Source organism: Echiichthys vipera (genome assembly GCF_963691815.1).
Source record: "Echiichthys vipera genome assembly, chromosome: 8".
In the NCBI taxonomy this organism is placed as follows: Eukaryota; Metazoa; Chordata; class Actinopteri; order Perciformes; family Trachinidae; genus Echiichthys; species Echiichthys vipera.
This window is the reverse complement of record NC_139833.1, coordinates 9,143,474-9,164,255: the sequence shown is the minus strand read 5'-3', so window position 1 is coordinate 9,164,255 and position 20,782 is coordinate 9,143,474. Positions and strand designations below refer to the sequence as shown.

The 20,782-nt window shown below is 41.3% G+C and overlaps 1 protein-coding gene across 6 annotated transcripts in view; it reads right to left on the bottom strand.

Moving 5' to 3' along the window:
* Nucleotides 1-10,727, bottom strand: part of map7d1a (MAP7 domain containing 1a) — a 39,666-nt gene extending 28,939 nt beyond the window's left edge. For all 6 annotated transcript variants that reach the window (XM_083918043.1, XM_083918044.1, XM_083918046.1 and 3 more), the window contains exon 1: nt 10,337-10,727. In XM_083918043.1, the coding sequence (XP_083774169.1) occupies nt 10,337-10,403 (67 nt within the window). In that variant the 5' untranslated portion in view covers nt 10,404-10,727. The remainder of the gene's footprint in view (nt 1-10,336) is intronic.
* Nucleotides 10,728-20,782: the final 10,055 nt, after the last annotated feature.

The window sequence follows — 20,782 nt, the reverse complement described above, 5'->3', positions numbered from 1 at the left end:
TCGGAAATGTAAAAATTATAAATAATATGAATATGTGCATGTCATGTGTATATCAAAAGTTGGTTTGGAAAAATGTCGCACAGGCTCTGCGAAACTCATTGTACATTCATTCCCAAAGTGCAACCACAAAGGGATTTAGTACTTTACAGTTTGGCTGATGACACTGTGAGTAATAAGCCATGTTAAAACTAGGACAACTGGTAATTCTGCCACACAAAATGTGATTTAACAGAAATCCAATTTCACAACATATTATTTTGTTAAAGCATGTTATAAATACCCACACTGCTGCCTCAGTCCACTCAAATAGACTTAGTCACCTCCAAGACTGTAGGGCTTTTCCAGTTATTATGGTATTATTTTAATACTATAACAGGGTATAAATATGTATGTCCCAAGAAATAAGAATTCCATTAAAAAATACATAAAGCAGAGGGGAGAGAGGATATGTCCTTGGAACAACATGTTCCCACATTTATAACAGAAGCTCTTTTATCTCCACACAGCTATAGAGGCTCTGGAGGATCTGACAGGCCACTGTACTAAGCACAGGGTTCAGCAAATATACCACACTGCTTTTTTTTACCCTTTCATCAACCTCACAGGGGACCCGTGAATCAGGGTAAGAAAAATGTGTGACTGCCACAGCACAGCAAAACACATGACTCACTGTATGACAGAATCAGCAAACTATGACAGCACATTCTTATGACAGTGTTGCTCATTAACAGCTTTGGGAGGATACTTTCGGTTGAGAGGAGCTGTAAAAAGTCATATCTGTGTGAAATGTCTCGATACAAAAAGGTAACATCCAGAGCACTGACAATGTCTCACCAAGATACTGTGCAGCATAAAAATATAGGGCAAGACATGGAATATTTATGGAGCTAAGAGCTTTACTCTTAGGCACAACCTTCTCCTTCTCCTTCTCCTGCCAAACAGTTAAAACAAGATCCACTGTCTGACCAACAAAAGGATAGGAAATACTAAAAGGTTTATCACACAACAATACAGACTACATGCAAAACCTAAATGGTATTAATCTAACAAACATACTTAGTTATCAGGGTGGAAATGCAGCATATTGTCATGACAAATGGAAATGAGGCAAACAAGAGGCGAGGAAACAGTACTGAGACCCAGACCCAGTGTGAAATCAAAAGACTGGAAAGGGAAAAGGGCGGCAACTCGTAAAGAGAAAGCGAGTAACTCAGGAAACACACAGAGAATGGATCTGCATCTCATTTGGGATTGGCCAGAGGACTAATGAACTACCTCATCGCTTACCCCCCTAACCCGTCGCCCCTTCACCCTGTTGTGTCCCCGCTGCACCGAATAAAGTGACGTAAGAGGGCAAGGGGGCCCAGACACACAGGAAGCGCAGTGTAAACAACAAGCACTGACTCCATGTAGAGATGTCACAATACTAAAAATCCAGTAGTCGGTGCCAATACCAGTGAACTTACACAATTAGCGATGCCAATTGGATACCACAGTAAAAAAAAAAAACGGTTTTGTAAGATCACTTTTACTTAAACATGAACTTCTTTAACATCATGTATGTAGCGTAGCTGTCCTCGTGAAGAGACACAGCACTGAAACTTCCGGTGATTTAAAAAAACATGCATTGTCTGTGTTTTTTTATTTTAGAACAGAAAGGTATCACCAGTATTGGTTCTCGTGACATCCCTATGCTAAACCATGCCAGCATGTGTATGTTTAGACACCAAAGTTTTCATTAGATGTGCTTACAACAACAATTTTAAAGGTAAACTGAGATAAACGTCATCAAATTCTGCACACAAATTGCAGCTGATTACCACCCAGATTCTTGCTTACTTTTAACTAGCAATGCAGTAAATTACATGTTTAGTTGTTGATATTCTAATGTTTTAATTCATCTTTTAGTGTACAAAAAGTTGAAAAATGCTCATCAAAAGGGTGGTTGTCCAATACTTAAAGATATTTAATTAACAATGATATAAAAAACAGACACTCTAGAATCTATACATTTGAGACGCTGAGAACTTTTGCGTGATAAACAACCCATTCGTGCCCACAACTGAAGTATGAAAGACATTTAATAAACAATGTTAGCATCATTTCAGAAAAAAATCCTGACTTGACTATATTGACGAGGATTTTTTTATGTGACGTAAAAAGAATTCAAAGTTGTACTGTTACTTTCCTTAAGCATGCCACCACCAGATTTTAAGACTTGACATAGACAAAACTAGACCAATCAGAATAGTGTGGATTTTTTTTCTTTAGCACACTAAATATAGTCTTTGGGCAAATCAGAATGGTTTTCGATTGAATATTATGTTGATTGTGATTTGTATTGACTACAAGTAACTACTGTTTTCAGTACTGATTAATCTGTCTACTTATGTACCTTACTTCAATAATCATTAAAAATGATAATATAAAATGCCAGAAAACTATTTTCCAGAGCTGAAGATGACATCTCCAAACAGGTCAAAGATATTGGAGTCAGACTGATGAGATTACATCAGGCTACAGCTGACGGTCTCACAATGTCAAAAGAGGTTCTGCATACCAACCATCAGTGTTGAAGACACTACATTCCTTAGCTGCATGCCACACAGCGTGTGAATGCTGATGTCTTTCAGTGAGTGCAACAGCTTTCATCCCATCACCTGGCCCAGGCCGAGAACAATGCCTGGCATTTAGCTGCTGCTCTCTCCTGCAAGAGTGCATGTGCCAAAGCCACTGCACTGATGAAAGGCTCCGCTTATCTGACCTAGCAGCAGCTCCCTGTGGACCCTGCATCTGCTGCTGCTTCCATCATTATCCAACATAAAGGGGTAAGTAACCTAGACAGTCTGACCAGTGGTAGGGGAGAGTGTCCAGAACCACCAAACTCAAGCCTTTCTCAATGACATCAGAGGACAGGGAGGAATGTCTGGGCCACACAAGCTGCCATTCATAACTGGAAGAAGTATATCGACATGCCAGCCAGTTGCTCATGGCAACCTGTTCCCCGTCCCTTTTGGGGGTTGGGAAGTGACAGCGTGATCTAATTCTCAGTGGTCTCAAAGGGCTTTTCTGGTCCCCTGTCACCATCAAGGACCAAGTTTAGTCAGAAAAGGATGTAAAACATTTGAGTTTAATCTTTTGCAATTTAGTTTGCCGCCCGAAACATGCCAAAATCCCATTGACTAGAACAATGTTTCACAGATGTGTCAAGAGGAACATGGTCAAGATTTATAACTAATGATCAATGGGGATGGTTACACTGAAATATTCACATTTACTTACAATGGGTTTCAGTGGCCTGTTGTTAGCCAGGTAATCGCTCGCAAAGCTTTGTCTGACTGGTCATCACTGCCACTGCAAAGGTCTCAGATATCTGTAATCCCCTCTGGGAATTTTCCATCTGTATGGCAGTCTAATTCCCCTTTTTGTACAGAAGACATTATATTGCAAATATCATGACTAATGAGCTGGTGCAAACGGAATGGAGAGTTTGGATCAATCCGTCATCACTGGGATGAATCAGTAGATACAGGTAATATAACTGGTGACATGTTGAAAGAGCTGTGACTGTGTGTGTGTCCTTGGGGTAGCTCACATAGCCGCTGTTTGTCGTTTTGTCCTAATATGGATGTTTTCGTAAACATTACCTAAAGCAAAAAGGAGGCCCGGGCAGTAATCTTGTGCGTGTTCAACATACAATTACAGCCAACAGTTATCATTAACTGGATTTTTGTCTACCCACACAAAAACCCAGAACTTTTATGCTGGCAACAGGGTCCAATCATGAGTTTCATAATCACAGGTAACTATGTTGGTGCCAAATGTTCACTCCCACTACCTCTGCGACAAGGTTAAGTCCATCAACAAAAACATGAAACTGCAATCATTTTAACTATTTCCTAGAAAGCAGTCACAATAACTCAAATAATTGTGAAAATGGGTCAAACTGTGGCTCCAAAAGACACATGGTACACCTGCCAATGAATGTGTAGGGAGATCAAGATGTATGTATAGTCAGTGTATGTCCTTTATCTAAACAAGCCATGGTCTAATATTAGCTGACAGGTCTGGTGACCAGAGAGCATGGAGCAGCCTGTCTGAGATATTTTCAGACACGGTGGAAGGGAAGGAACAAGTGACACAGTCCAAATTGAGACACCACCCCTCCTTCTTCTAGTGTCCCATGGAGAAGGGCAGTACAACTGACTGATAAGGAATTTAGGCCACAACACTGCATCATTTGGCCTCCTTCCTGTATGCCTCTGTAGAGACTATAAGACACAGAGGGGTTAGGAAAAGCAGATGCCTTCCAAATAGCACATGTGTATGTTTCATTGGCTTCTCGTGCTTTTAAAGCGAAGAGGTTGGTAGTCAGAACAGTATGTTTCTTTGGCATTTAGTCACTTTCCCAGCTGCTGCAGCTCTGCAGCATCTTGGACCAAAGGCCCAGATTCTATCCTTTTCATTTTCATCTTGTTCTCTTTAACTGTATTTTTTATTTCATGCTTTAAACGCATTATGTAAAGCACTTTCAAATTTCTTTATGCCAGGGCTGTTGTCAAGACCAACTTAATAGAGTCCAAGACAAATCCAAAACCAGGTCCAGCTGAGTCACGAACAAGTTCAAAAGCTGTTGAGACCAAGTCAAGACCGAGTCCAGAGCTAATCGGCAATAGTGCTAATGCTAATCTAGGGATTAAGAGTCAGAACGGATCTATAAACAAGATAAATCTATCTTTTAACATGATCAAGCTAATCAATGCAGAGAATTCAGGCAACATGTACGATCCTGAGTCAGCAGCCAGGAACAAGTTGACAAGAGCTCAATAGCTGAGTCCAAGACAATTCCAAGTCCAACCAGGCACAAGACTGTGTGCTAAAAGAAGCTTGCCTCGGCTTTCCATGGACCAATAATTTGAACAACTTCTACATCTGGTGTCATTATGCTCTGGTTCAGCAAATGTATTGCACATAAATAATAAATGCTGTCTTTGTTTGTCTTTGGCAATCTGCCCATTTTTATATCAAAGGAAAAGCTATAAAAGGAATAAGAAATATGTTTATTTGCTTGCTTGCTGAGAGTTAGATGAGAAACCAGTTATTTTAGCTTGGCATAAAGCCTAGAAACAGGCAGTAACAGCTAGCTTGGCTTTGTCTAAAGGCAACAAAAACTGCCAGCCAGCATCTCTGAAGCTCACTAACACCGTATGTCTCATATCCATATAAAAACCAAAGTGTCCCAAAATATCCCACTATTCTTTTAATCCCACTCATGGAGCCGGACAAAACTGAATATATTTTGCACCAAACAATTCTCCTGTATACTATAACACACACTTCTTAACACACCTACTAATCACCAAATATGTCTTTGCTTTGCTACCAGCTTGGAATTCTTCAGTTCAAAGTGATCATAGGTGGTCCTTGACAAGTCGTCCCTCTCTGAATGATCAACTGTATTATATATCAAATGTTGCCGTTATAAGGAAAAGACCAAAGGAGCTGAAGAGGTGAAGACAGATCATACATCATCAAGTCATTCTTCAAACACATTCTCTAAAAGCAGATACGTTCTTGGGGCAAAATGTGAAGTTACAAGTGTCTTTGGTTCATTTTAGAGGCCAATCTACCTGAACTGTAGCCCCCAGTCATTTTAATAGTGACTAATAACACGAGTAATGGGTCTCTGGAAAGATGAGAGAATGACTGTAGTTATAATCACAATAAATGATTCACAAAGCATAGAATACATGAGCTTGCAGCAATTCACTTTAATTTTTCAGCATTTTGTATATCAATCTGACTAAATATTTACAAGGGGCAACCACACAAACATTTTTGCTGTATTTGAGCTACCTTGTAGTTTCCATGGTAAGTGGTTCAGCTGGTCCAAGGGTAGGCAAGGTCTACTCTAATCCTACCTTAATCTATGATTTCACAGTACACACTGCATTTGGTCAGATTTTTCCCCAATACATTTAAAATAGGAGGTCCAATTTTAGGACCTCACAGAATGAATCGCAGAGCGTTGTCTGTCATCTAAGTTCACAAAATAAAACATGGACTGTGCATGCACATATTGACCGCTTTCACTAGGCATTTCCTGGCATATTACTACAGAGGCTAAGAATTTCCACACTTTGAGTGCTGGCTAATGGGAAGATTTTATACAGTCCCTCACTTGCCTTTTCAGAGTGCTGCTGTGTTAGAGAGTTGCCTCTTTTACTTCACGAGCGGTCAGTATCTGGGCGTTGTGATTTACAACATCTGGTTGCTACAGAATGGATGGGCACTGACGTGATGCCTCTTCCATGTGGGGAGTTCTATCTAAAGAAAGGTGTTCAATCAGTTTTCTCACATTACAGTATGTCTGGCTTCTTCTGGTCTCTGTAGCTTTAGTCTTTTCTTGTTTGGATTTCTTATTTCTTGAGACCGGACTATTTGGCACTAACTAAGTAGGATTCTGCTTTAAGGAATGCTTCCCATTGTGATTATTGTACATAGACACAAACATGTAGTTAAGAAATCATGCAAATAAAGGGCTAGTGCATTTAGAGCTCCTATATAGACCGTGCCAATGAAATTCCATTGCTAGGCAACAGCCTGGGTCCTTGTGAACTTCCTGTCAGAGATGTCATTCACATACACTGGAACATGGAGCCTTTAAAAGAAGGAAGAGTCATGAAGTTATTGGTACCAGCCGGTAGTATATCTACATGTATTTGTTTGGAATAAAGCATCGTTGTTATCTACTAACCAACTAGTTGATGATATTTAACAATATTAAGAGGGCTAACGTTAACCAGCTTTCACAATAATTCAATTAAATTCAAATAGGGAGGAAGTGCCTCATTTGGTCATGTATGATGATGTAGCATTTTTTTGATCCAATATGAGCTGAGCTATATGCAGCTGCTGGAAAGAGCCCCAATATACAACAAGGAAAACAAATGTGTACATTTCTATTTAAAATAACGACCTCAGCCAACATCACGTAATGTGTTTTTCAGCCAAAGGTGAAACAGCACAGATATGATGGGTTATAGTGGGACTTGCATTGCCTGCTCCATTAACCTCAATAGAAGGTGCTCCAAAGTCTGGCACCAGTACAGAATTCTAATGGCGTAATGAATTTTCCTTCTTTGCACTGCAACAGGAAATAAACTAGGACACATTCAGAATATGTCTACAAAAGAGAAATGGTTTATAGTAGAGAACCTAAATGCACAGGTGTAATATGAGCACACTTTCATATTAAGTGCACACTTTTTTGGCTCCGTAATCCAAAATATTAGATTTGAAATGAAACAGTGACTTTCAGCTTGAAACTGACAGAGTTTACCAGTTTAGGGACTATGTCTCAATATATGATTCCAACACTCCTCACACTAATATGAAGATGAACACCCTCAAACAGCCCTAGCTCACTGTCACAGTCTAAAAACCTGCACTGTAGTTTCAAAAGCAGACCTCGACGCCATAGTGCTGACATGACCTCAGCTGGTTATTTGTGACTCAGATGTGTCCTTTCTTTTCCCTACTCTCCCCAAACTTCATTGGGACAGAGCTGACATGGCTTCTATAAAATGTGCTGAATGCAGGCTTTGAACACATCTGAACATGTAGGCAACCTGGAAGCCCCCAGTCTCCTACACCAACAGCACTGCCTGAGGTGGCAGAGGAATAATCAATTAATCTGTACACCAAAAGAAAAGCTCTTGTGAAAGAGTGTGGTTAAGTATAATGATTCTCAGTTTGCAACTTTAATCCTTTTAGTCATGCGGGCCTAGAAAAAAAGGCATTTGATGGACAAAGTCATCTGAGCCACATACACTGAATAAAATGGATTATGAAGGATGGAGCCCACACATAGGTTGGTCCCTTTTTGTTTGCAGCACCCAAAAAAACAGCAGGAATCATGTAATGCTGTGCCATTACTTTCTCCCTCTGGCACAAATATTCAATTTTGAATAAGGATACTACCCACTGCAAATTTACAAAGACGCTTGAGCAGGACCCTCTCTAAAAATGGGACAGGGTCGTACGTCTCCCCCTGAATGATTAAATAACAACTCCTGCAGCTGAAGATGTGTAGCTTACTGATCCTGCTCATTACAGTAGCGGACTGACAGCCAAAGCTGGTGGATTCTCCCAAATTACACAAGAGACACTATGATCTGTCTCCCTGTCAATATGGCTGTGGTGAGGCAGCTTGTCTGTTGTTTTTTTTTTTTTAAACAAAGTTTGCATAATGGCTCATTAAAGCATCGCCTCAGTCTCTTCTACACTTTACATCCTGCTCCTACTGTAAGAATTTCAGAAAAAAACTGTGACTTCCCTATGGTGTCTCTGTGAATATGGCAGAAAAGGCACATCTTAAGAATGAAAATAAAAGTTTCTATTCGTCTCAGCTGGTCACAGCTTAGCTGTTCAGGTACGGAGATTAGAGAGGACGGCCAAACAGAGCCGACTGTCAAAGAGTGGCGGAATGCAGAGAAGAAAGCCTGCATACAGAAAAGAGGGATTAGATATTCTCCATGAGTCCTGACAGCAGGTTTTCACAATGCAGGGCCAGGCTTTCAACAAGGAGGACTGGTTTTCAAGTGGAACAGATCAAGTGAGCTTTCTTTAGTGCCTGTATTTAAACAAAACAAGGACAAGCGGGGAAAAACACCTGTTTACATGTCTTGATTAAGTAGGTTTTATATGGGCAACATTCTTGGGAGCCCATATGGCATGAAAACAAGAAAGAAATGCTCAGGTGGCCGATGGACAAACTCTTCCTTCCCCTTCATAAAAGAGCATCATGTCCCGGTTTCATACAAGTAAATGTCTGCTTCAGGAGCAACATTAAGAGATTTATTCTGAACTTCATCCTTAATTGGGGCAGCTGTGCACGGTATTATGCACAAGGAGTGTTGGAGCTCTGACACATTTTCCCACAGATGACTCATTAGAGAAAGCTGGAAAAACGACTTTTGATCATTCTCAGTAAGCACGTGAAGCCTAACAGTCTGGCTGACAGACTGTACATGACATGAAGCAAGAGGGCTGATTGCAGGGCTTCTGCCATGAGTCACAACACATGTGTGATGACAGCCCCTCCCAGCTTCATGGTTATACAGACATTATTTTATACAGATCATGGCTGTTTAAAGACAATCCAATCTACTGGTCAAGATTCCCACGAAAAGGGTGGAGCACATTTCTCATCATGCTTGACGCAGAGCCAAAACAAGCCGACCTCCCTCCATGAAGCCCCCTGTCAGCAGGAAGGAAGTTTTCTGTTGTCAGAAGGAGGAGGAGACCACATTGTGTGTCTCCTTCTATTTCTAGAAGCAGCCTACATGTAAATATACAATGCTTTGGCAGGGAGATTCAATCTTTGAATGCTGGGTGCCTCGCAAAAAGAAAAAAAAACATTGGAAGGTCTCCAACAAGGGTATTTCATTTTGTCTCAAACTGAGATAGAGCAGAGGAGACATGACACTGGCCTTTAACTGCATGATCACAGAATACAAGTATAAAGTAAGTAACTAAGTCAGGCCTGGCTGGAGTGTGAGGTGGACTCTTTATCCTGCACTGTGACCATGAGCTGAGCCTCTCATTAAAATGTTCTTGATTTCAGGAGTCTGTTGGTGCATCTCTGCACCAGCAGAAAATGAGCGTGACTGTGCACATGAGCATGCACCCCTATTCAATGCATTTGGAAAACATCTTCTGGCAGAGCAGCAGCAAAGAGGAGATAGGAAAGGATGCCTGGCTGCCTGTGATCGCATCATGTTAGTAGTGAGCTAAACATAACATACGGAGGGGGATGGGGTAGTACTAGTCAGATTACCTCATCTAGCGCAAATTGTGTTGTTATAACCATGGTGGCTGAGCTCTGTGTGAAAGAAAATGCAACATATTTTACTAAGACACAGGCATCAGCAGTGATCACACCGGTGCTTAGTTAAAAGCATCAGCAAATAGGTAAATCATCGTTTACTGTCGCTCAGATTAAATTACGGATTGAGGTTGAGGTGTTAATCTGGTGGACAACAACAAGAATGCATCAGATGTATTATTTGGGGACTGTCTGTATCCGCACCTCTGTATGGGTGCTTCACGATTCATCAGACAAATTCATTCCCGACCACAGCTTTATGTTACCTGCAACAATGTTGCTCACCTCTAAAGAGCCAGGAAACTGTAACTTTAACACAAGCAAGACAACATTTTAAATTGTTTTGTTACAACGTGACATAAAATAGGCGAATGGCAAAGCACTCGTGCATTTTAACCCCCAACAGGACATATTCAACTCTACGGTATAGACTTTATAAAGACTTACATGTTGCTGGCAGAGTGTTTTCCTCCATTTCGGCGGCAATAACCTCGCTTTCTGTTCTTTTGTTCATTCAAACGTGCGAGTTTCGGCTCTTCCTCTCCGGCAGTCCTCTCATTCCTCAGGCAGAATGGGGGGGAAACTTGGCGGAGTCACTCCCGCTGCACCCGATGTGTCCTGAATGAACCGAGCAGGAAACCTTCCTGAGGGCGTACGGATAGATAGACCAGAGACACGCAAAAAAACTCAAACTAAACCCAGCCAGCACCTTCCTGTTGATGGAGGCACCGGTGGCTGCGGCTGCTACTTAATGAAGTTACATAAAAATGGTGTCGGAGGGGAATTTAGGCAAAAAGAAAGCAGGGGGAGGACGAGTGGAGGAAGTTTCTCACTCTCCGACGCACCACAGCTGATGCTCTGCTCGTGCGTATGGTCTCACTGGCCTCCGGATCGGACTGTACCATTACCAAGAGGGGGGGGGGGGGTGGCAGATACCTGTAGCATTTATCGTTAAATACTAGCTAGAATCGACATTGTGGAAGACATGTACGGTAGCAACTACCTCTTAACACACCTATGTTACAGTATTATGGCAGACTTCACTGATACAAACCACCATCTGTATGTGGATAAATAGTTGTCCCCCTCCATTCTGTTTTTATCCACCCACAAAACTACAATACTTTCACAGCCACAGTTCACACTTAATATAAATCTTTCCCTTTGAAAGCATGCCTCAGAATAGCATGCTTGCTATATTGCATGCAGTGTTTTTGTATTTGCTTAGTTGCTTACTCTTTTATATCTGATTGAAATGCAATATAATATCTTCAATGTGACAAACTATGTATTGTGATCTGATATTGCTGTAACATGTCACTGCAACCAACAAAGTACAACAGCATACTTGTGTTTGTTTGGGGAATAATGCAATAAAACATTTCATATATTCTGCATAATGCATTTCCTATTCAATGAGCATACATGTGTCCATCCAAATCCATGTGGGTACACTTCCTCACATTGGATATTACTACACTCCACAAAAAATTCTGAAGCATTTCTTTTTCATCTTCAGTTTTTGCATCATTTTTTTGCTACAAAAACGTCTGGAGCAGGTTATAGGGGACTGTTCAATGGAGAAAAACATCTTATTTTCCTTTACATAAAGACAGAAACCAGAAACATCACTCTTAATCTACGGATACACTTTTCAAGTCAATTCTAACGAAACACAAAGTTTTCCTGTTTCTACATAAGTGATCTGGAAATTGAAATTGGATGCACAGTGTCAAGAGAAGTTTACTCTTCTACACACAGCTTCCTTAGTGTCTACAACTGAGACTCAACCATACTGGTAACATACATAATTTTAGTGTAAAGACAACACTAGATGTCAGTCAGGTTATATCTTCAGGTTAAGGATGCTTGATGTGTAACACCCCCCCCCCCCCCCCCACATACACACACACACACACACACACACACACAAACACACACCCCAGGATAGAGCTACTGTGGAGTCATATATTTATGTATGTATATTTTTTTTGCAAATCAGAGAAAACACAATCCAGAAACTTTAAAAGGATCTTTGCACATAGCAGGTGGAAATACCGCAGTGTCTTCTCATCTACCACCTGTGGATCTCTTGAAGCATCTGCCAAGGTGGGGGCTGGGCCAGGGGCTGACCGGCACGCTTGAGAGGGGACACCCCGTCAAAAGGGCCCCAGTGGGGCTCTTTTGTGCAGCTGTTGAGTCGTGTCCACCCAAACCCCCAAGAGCCACCTGTCACTGCAACTGGAAAGTGGGGGATGTTGAAGGAGGTGGGGGTTGGGTGTGCATGCTGCAAAGTGTCCGGTCGGTAGGTTTGTACGGAAATCAAGCTAAACGAGTGACGGGTTAATGTGCATTTCTCAAAGTACTTATTATCACATTGTTCCTGGTCCTTGATGAATTCAAACCGTGACTCAAATACATTTTTTTTGTCAAAGATCACAGTTCAAAGTCATCAGTCTGTTGATTCAAAGTCTATCTGTAATAAAATCAAAGATAAGTATTGTATTTCATTTTTAACAAAGTGCAAATAAGATTAATTTTCACTTCTTTCAAGTCAAGAAACAACTGCAGGAGAGCATGAAGCATCTTTGAGCGCTAATGAAAGATTAATGGCTTGACACCCCATCCCAAACTCAAGAGTACACAAATGATTATTTACAGCCATAATTCTTTTTCAAACAACCATTTTTCTTTTCTTTTCTTATTTAACAAGAGTCTTATGACCTAGACAGATTGTTGAACCTTAATTAAACTCTTTCATGTTATAGTACACACTCAGCTAATGCAACAAGTTCCCTCATAAAAGGAAATAACAGAAGAAATTGGAATATTTTGGACAAATAAATACATAATTTGTGGTATTGCACTCAGGACAAACTCAGTAACATTCTTGATTTATTCTTTTGTATTGAAAAAAAGAAAGAAAGCAGAAACGTTGATTCATTCGTTTCAGTATTTTAGTCCTATCTGAATATTGAGTCCTGTACACCAAAACCGATGGAAACTGCAATTAAATTGAATTGCACTCCATTATCTCCTCTTTATATTGTGTAAATATGGACCAAATGCTGAAATCATTCATTGGAAAGTCAATATGCTTTTATTGCTTCCTGTCGTGGATTTTACACTTTGAATATGGAAAATGAACAAAATGCATCAGAAGACATACACGTACATGTTTGCTCTGCAGATGCATGTTTTTAGATCTTATGTGCTGCCTCTTAAGCCAACGTATTGACCCCCCCGCCCCGAATCCTTTCATCCTTCCATTCTCATCTCTATACCCAGCTCTTGAGCCAACACATGCACACACTTGCACATGAACACCTGTGCACACACAATGTTTTAATGTTAGTGAGCCTCTGTCTAAAATATTCTTGCAGGAATGAGACATACTAGAGACCTAATCTTAAAGGCTTATAGTGTTGAGGCTTTTTTGAGAAACAATAGTTTAACTGATGTTAAAAACAGAAAAACTAACCTCCAAAATTGGATGAGGCCCACACAAATCCATCTACTTTCTGCTAAATGTAAAAAGAATGCTACATGTTTGCAGACTGAAATTAAAAGTTACATTTTATACCTGAGCAGTCATAGTGACACATGATACATATTCGCCACAGTTTAATTAATAAACTATCATATGAAAATATACGGGTTTATCATGATCGATACCAAACAAAGCTCATTTTCTTATGTAAGAAAACTACAACATCATAGTTCCTTATACTTTAATTCTTGTCAAAAAAGAAGTGTGACAGTGTTACTAATCAACCTGGTACACTAGACAGTAGACAGGGTGCTTAAGCCAATAGTCTGATGGGAAAATTAAAGGGCTCTGGATAAAAGCATACCTCAAAGTCAGGAGGCACATGTCCATTTATCACTGTACCATGCTGTGCTAATGAGCCATCCTTAGGTAGCTAGATGCTAATAGGAGAAAATTGCACAGTTGGCCTCCATTAACAGCATTACAGATGTGATGAAATGTTACAAGACTTTTCAAAATTGTGCAGACAAAGTGCATGAGGAAAATACACCTAAGGACATTCTAGTGCCTTTATCTTGTCGTTACTGCCTTGAAATCCTGTTAAGTTCTGTAAGCAAACAACCTGTGAACCTCTCATCCTCATTTGTGAAGCACTTGTGTGACCTCATTGCACACAGGAAGTGGAGGACCCCCTCCTTTATCTATCCCTCACTGCTCAAGAAAGGACTTGCTTTTGGAGCTGCAGCTGCACTCCACGTAACACACAGAAACAGAAGCACCCCCATACACACACTCTCTCATTAAACTGCCACTGATCGATCATAAGCAGTTCATGCCTTGAAAAAAAGGCAGTTAAGAGAGAACACTGGGAATATAAGAGTAAATAAAAGCACTACACTACTAAGAGGAGGTGATTGCATCAGTAAATACAAATCCTGACAACAAGAGAAACCAACTGGAGAGATAAGAAAGCAGAAGGAAAATAGCTCAAAGGAAAAGGAAGAGGGAGTTAGGATTCAGTAACAGACTCATATGGGGCAACAGAGAGCTGCAGATGAGTGCTTATCTGTGTAAAGATAGTATAATGAAACCTGATGTCTCGCTTTCTTTGCACCTATTTGATTACTGTGTACTGTTTGAGCAGGAACCAAGTACAGGAGGAAGGTACAACCCAACACTATGAACTAAACATAAAACTGTGTGTATCCCAGGTGTTGAAAAAGCTCTACAACTACATGCTAACATCCGCGTGCTAACATACTTGAAGTTATTGAAATTCATTGTCGAGGGTGACATATGGCTATACCAAATATTATGGCAATCCATCCAATAGTTGTTGAGATATTTTACTCAAAAACACAAATGTAAGATTACTTTTTCTGAAATGATCTTGCATTGCTTCACAAAAAGGGCGGCATGGTGGTGGGGTGGTTTGCACTGTTGCCTCACAGCAAGAGGGTTCTTGGTTTGAATCCGGATGTAAAGGAGACTAAGTGTACAGGGCCCTCATGTGAGGAGGACCCACAAAGATACTAGATGAATAGCTCTGGATGCGGGGAGGGACCCATAGAAAACGCTTATGTACAGGGTCAAGAACATTGTGCTACGATCCTGGCCATTCTAGCACCTACCAAAACCTTTTTGCGATATCACTTTTTCAAAAGAAAGACCCCCCTTTTTTTATATTCCAAGGAACATGGTCACCAGAAACACCGCCAGTGAGTCTAGAGGTCAGCCACTGTGAATGGCAAGGGTAACCCTCAGCCTGGTAATGAAACAACAATAGTAGGAATGTTCAGAATGTCCCCAGAGAACATTGACCCAGCCTATGTTATAGACTACTAAATACACTATCTCTGCCCAGCAAATGGTAGCTCTGAAGCAGGAGGGGTGGTGCGAAGGAAAGGGTGGATACGAGTCTAATATGATGGTTTGTTTTCACTTGCTCAATCTATTCCAGCTAAGACGATAGACAGTTTTGCACATAACATTTCAATGATGTAATGAGCAGTTTGGGTTACTTGCACAGTTGCTGGTTCTGTTTACAGCAACACTATCTTGGATACCGACCACACCGATGTCTCGACTCAAGAGGGTCAAAGGTCAACTGCACCTGTAGGGGGCTGCAGATTCGAATTATTTATGATCGTGTTGTCTTTTGTTTCCTGTAGTGTGATTTAATCAGGCACTACATCACATGTCACACGGGAAAAATGTGTGTGTAAGCACAGACAGAGAAGTAGGGAGAGATAGTGTGGGAGTATTCCCTGTTTCTTTTGTGTTTCTCTCTAGGGTGCTGGGAAAAAGAGCACTGTTTAGTCTGAATCATATGAATTTAGACTGCCTCATTGTGGACTGGGATTTTGACTTGAGTTGGGAGGTCTTGATGTATTGTAAGTGTAACATCAGAGAGCCTCGCAAGTTGCATGTTTTATAAAGTGATGAATGTTGAGACTTGTAACTTCATCGTAAGGCCGAACTAGGCTAGTGTTTAATGTGGGATCCTAGGTTTGAAACTAATTTAGTATCCCTCATTCTACTTCTTTTCTCTCTTTGTTGCGTCTATCAAAATACATGAGTCAAAAGTAAAAGGGGCACTCCAGCAATTTTCTACTGCAACCATCAAAAGCTGGGGGACTCAGAGACTGCTTTAACAGATAAGGATCAAAACTGAAGCGGCAGTGATTATGATATTCTAAGACAAACCCCCGAAAACACTGGATATATGTTTTCCATAATGCAACCATAATGACATCACCAGGGTTATTTTTAAACCTTTGAATCACTTCCACCAGAGGCAAATGAGACATTATACATTTGTTTTCATTGGCTAAATAGTAGGCTACTCCACATAAACTGACCTTTTGTCTTTGAAATAAACAGCATTGTCATCCACGTTAAAGCAATTAAAAACAAGCTGAGAAGAAGTGAATTGTTCTAAATCATCGAGTTAAGATCCATTTAATTGTTCCTGTTTACCAAAACTAACTTCAGGCACAGGGTACAGGACGTACACTTTTATAGCCAATGGAACTAACAAATGTACAACTGCAAACTAATCAGCAGCAAGCGTTTTCTGTGTCCAAGGTCAACCAATAAATAACATAACTAGTCTTTGTTTGTGGATTTGTCAAGTCTGTCCAAGGTTAATTACTTTAAACTGTTCTCCATATGGCATACAATACAGCCAGTAATTAACACATCCCACCACTGCTCATAAACGCCTCTTGCCCTCGTCGTCCTTGAACAGTTTTTCCTCGCCTCTCCAACAACAGGTGGCATTACCAGGGGGCTTATTTCGCCGTCTTCCGTGAGGAATGTGATTCCACAGCAGTATGTCTCAAACAGCAGAAAGCCTGGCAGACCATGATGTAATGGCCTAAAACGTGCTATCAGTTAGAAGCGGGGCCAAAACACGTGGAGTTGGCTCCTCTCTCCGCTCACCCCTGGGGCCCCTCTCTATTCTCCTTTTCCTTGTCTCTCTCTTTGCCTCACCCCCAGCCCCTCCACCTCCCTTCTGCTCCACCGCACTCTCTGTGTATGAGTGCATGAATCGCTCCATTTCACTATGCCCAACTCCCAGCCCACTACCAATCCCACAACTGCTTCAATAATAGAAGCCCCCCCCCTCCCCCCGCTTTCATTTCCATGACAACCCACAATGAGGAGAGAGAGGGAGAGAGAGAGAGAGAGAGAGAGAGAGAGAGAGAGAGAGAGAGAGAGAGAGAGAGAGAGAGAGAGAGAGAGAGAGAGAGAGAGAGAGAGAGAGAGAGAGGGGGGGGGGGGGGTAGCAGAGGCAGGGAAAAACGTGAATGAGAGGGTAGTGCCTTCCCTTGACCTCTGGTTCCATTTGTAAGGAGGGAAACCTTCATTACAACAGCTTGAGTTTCAGTGAGGTTAAACTGGCCAATCAAGAGAGCACCAGCAGTAGCACTCAGTCATCATGCGAGGTGCCTCTTGAGCAAGCAAGTTAACTTTGTAAAGGTCTTTTCATAAAAGTTACAAAGTGCTTTATAGGAGGAATGAAGGAAAAAGAGAAAAGACAACAACATCAAGACCAAATCTACACCACACTAGCTGCTGAATGAGGCTGCAAGGTAGCTAAATGCTAACGGCAGCACGCTGACATGCTCACAATGATGCTAACATTTGATAATTAGTTTTCAATACGATTGTATTTAAAATATCAAACTACTTACTACACTTTTCATATAGACCATACTCCATGAGCATGCCCTTGACAGTCCATCCATCATCTGCAACTGACGGGACACCAGTCTATTGCAGGGCACATAGAGACAGATAAAGACAGACAACGATTCACACCTATGGGCAATTTTTAGAGTCATCAATTAACCACCTGCATGTCTTTGAACTGTGGGAGGAAGTTGGAGAACCCGGAGAGAATCTACACAGACACGGGGAGAACATGCAAGCTCCACACAGAAGGGTCCCAGACCTGAAACAAACCAGGAACCCTCTTGTGGTGACAGTGCTGACCACTACACCACCTTGGCGCCCCCTCGACGACGGTGTTGAGGAAATAAATAAAATAAAACAACGCTGGTGAGAAAAAAACGTTCTTTTAACAGGCAGAAAACTCGAACAAAACCGGGCTCTAGGTGGGCGGCCACCTGCCTTGACCTTAACAAACACAAAGGGAATGTCATTAATTTTCTCATAAACTAAAGTTCTGACCTGATGATGGCCCTGGATAAAAAAGATTAAAGAGATCACCGAAGTAATCACAGTGCACTCTGAGGGGGACATGAATGTACCAAATTTCATGGAAGTCCACCTAGTACTCGTTGAGAGATTTCAGTCAAAACCATGAAATTGTCAATAAGATGACAGTACTTAAGTTGAAGTACCAAGACTTTAAGCAGCGACAGTTGAAGGGACAGCTACGGCGTTCCAGAACAGTTTGCCGTTGTAGATAGTACGGCAAACCAGTCGTTCTCCCGTAGCAGACAGTTGGGCTACAACGTCAAGAAACAATTGGAATGTTTCTCGAATGCCGTAGCCGTCCCTTCAACCATTGCTGCTTAAAGTCCCTACAGTCCCTACACAGAGTGTGGCTACGGATTCGGACAAATATTTACAACTGATGTTCGGGTCAGGTTCAGCTTACTTGACATGATGCTTCAAGTTCGAGTGAGGTGAAATGTGAAGTGAAAAATGGTAAATGGTAGACCTATTGTCTGTATAACACATTGCCTATTTCAGGTGGTAAATATTCATGTAGCTCACACTCCAGCTTACATTAACTGCATCAGGATCAGGTCAGGTTCAGACTGGAATATGCGTCCCTAGCCACACTCAGAACCATGAATGTATCACATTTTGAGCCAATCCCTCAAGTAGATGTTTAGATATGTCACTGTATAAGTGAAACATTTGACCCGCTGTTAGCACTAGACGAAATGTCAGGGTATCACCAAAGTCAATGGGAGTCATCATCTGAGCACCATTGATATCTTTACCAAATTTCATGGCTGTCTATCCATTAGTATTTCACTAAAAAAACAAAAAATGTCAACCACACAGTGGCACTAGAGGAAAGGTCAGGGTATGTAGTTTTGATCCTCTAGGGACCATGCATGTCTGCTCAAAGATCCATGGCAATCTATCGAGTGAATTGAGATATGTTGAGCTATCTGCATCCAACTGCAGACTGATTGACATTGCCATACTTGTTTTTAGCCAAGGAGACAAACCATAGAATATAAGGTTATATAAAGCAATGTGCAGTACTTTCTACTTTCAAAACAAGGGTGCATATTCATTTATTTCCTTTATTAGCTTTGGAAAGGTCTCATTTTTACTAAAAGATCACAAATGAATTCCTCTGTGATAGAAATCATTGGTCAGTGTTATATGGAAGGGTGGCCTTCAGGGTGACACAAACACAAGAGATAAACAAAGGGTGAAAGGTCTTGAGGTCAAGCACTATTGAGGCTTTGTCACACACACGTATACACACAGCTCATACACATGCGTATGCACATACACATAAGATTAGTTGTTTTAATTCAACCCCCTGGATTACAGCCAGGATTAATTCTATATGCCTCAGCTCTGGTGAGGGAATATTTCTGTCCAGTTGTAACCAGCATAGCTGTGCATCAGCTGTGCATCAGCTGTGCCTGGCCTGTTCTAACACTTTCTGCTACCTATAGGCTGTATTTTTTTTTCTCCAAATGAGCCTGAGTAGAACACAAGAGATAACATGCCACTGCTGGATTCCAGTTGATTGCCTGCAAGATTATTACTTGCTACTCCTGAGGTTCATGAAGACAACAAAATTCCTATCAGACACCCATCAGGGAGACTGCAGAAGCAATTCACAGTTGCATGAAGTGTGGCAAAAATATTTCCTAAAACAAATCTGTGAATGATGATTATACAAGTCAGACTATAAACAAAGTAAAGTGTCACCAACACAGGGGCGTGACTGCAATGCAAAGAATGTGTTCATTATCCGCTGTTATGTGATAATTGTGAACGCGTCTACTGCACTGTAAAAACAATGGTGTACCAATTTAGCAAGAAAATAATGAGAATGGCCCTGACCTGATATGTGTGTGCACGTATAGCATAAGTGTGTGATCACCTGCAGGCATGTAAGCATGTGGGTGCACACTTTATACAGACCTCAGTAAAAGAATCACAGCAGGCAGCTTGTTAGTGAGCTCTGTTGTTAATAATACCTTATAAAAGTAATGATGAATTGGTAATTAACAAGCTCCTGAAGTGGTGGTGCGCTCAAGACCAGAGACACGATTTACTTTCTCTAGCAGAAGTAAAACTCTGATACATGCTGCATCCCCACTGATGCATTTTTAATCAAATCGTGCAAGAAATGGACAAATTTAGCTTTGCATGGGCATGTTGGCCCAAGTTGAATCCAGGACAATGGGGCAACCTGTCCTATGGGAGCTGGCAAGGAAGAGGGCGAACTCAGTAATCCCCAAGGTTCTGGGCCTCCCAGTGTGATGTTCTCAATCCCCCCAAGACCCTGCCAAAATCCCCCTGACAGCAGTCCTCATTATTTGCCTATCAGTGGCTTAGCCTCACCCCCTGACAGAACAGAGATATAGGGATTTACTGTGGACTAGAGAAGGAAGAACAGAGAAACACAATGAAGATATTTTGATTTCCGTATATCCCCTAGTTCCTCTGGCACATGTGGAAAAACCAGAGAATGTGGCTAGACACTAAAAAAACCCAATAATGATGACGCAGGAGGATACATGTGAGCTTTAGTATAAAGCGAACATCGTCAGTGAGAACAATGAGAAGACACTGTAACCTTGACTGTGTACTCTCTCCATTTTAAGTAGATCAATTTTCCTACATGAGCGAGTTGACACTGACTCAGTGCACCATTATGTCGGATCAAA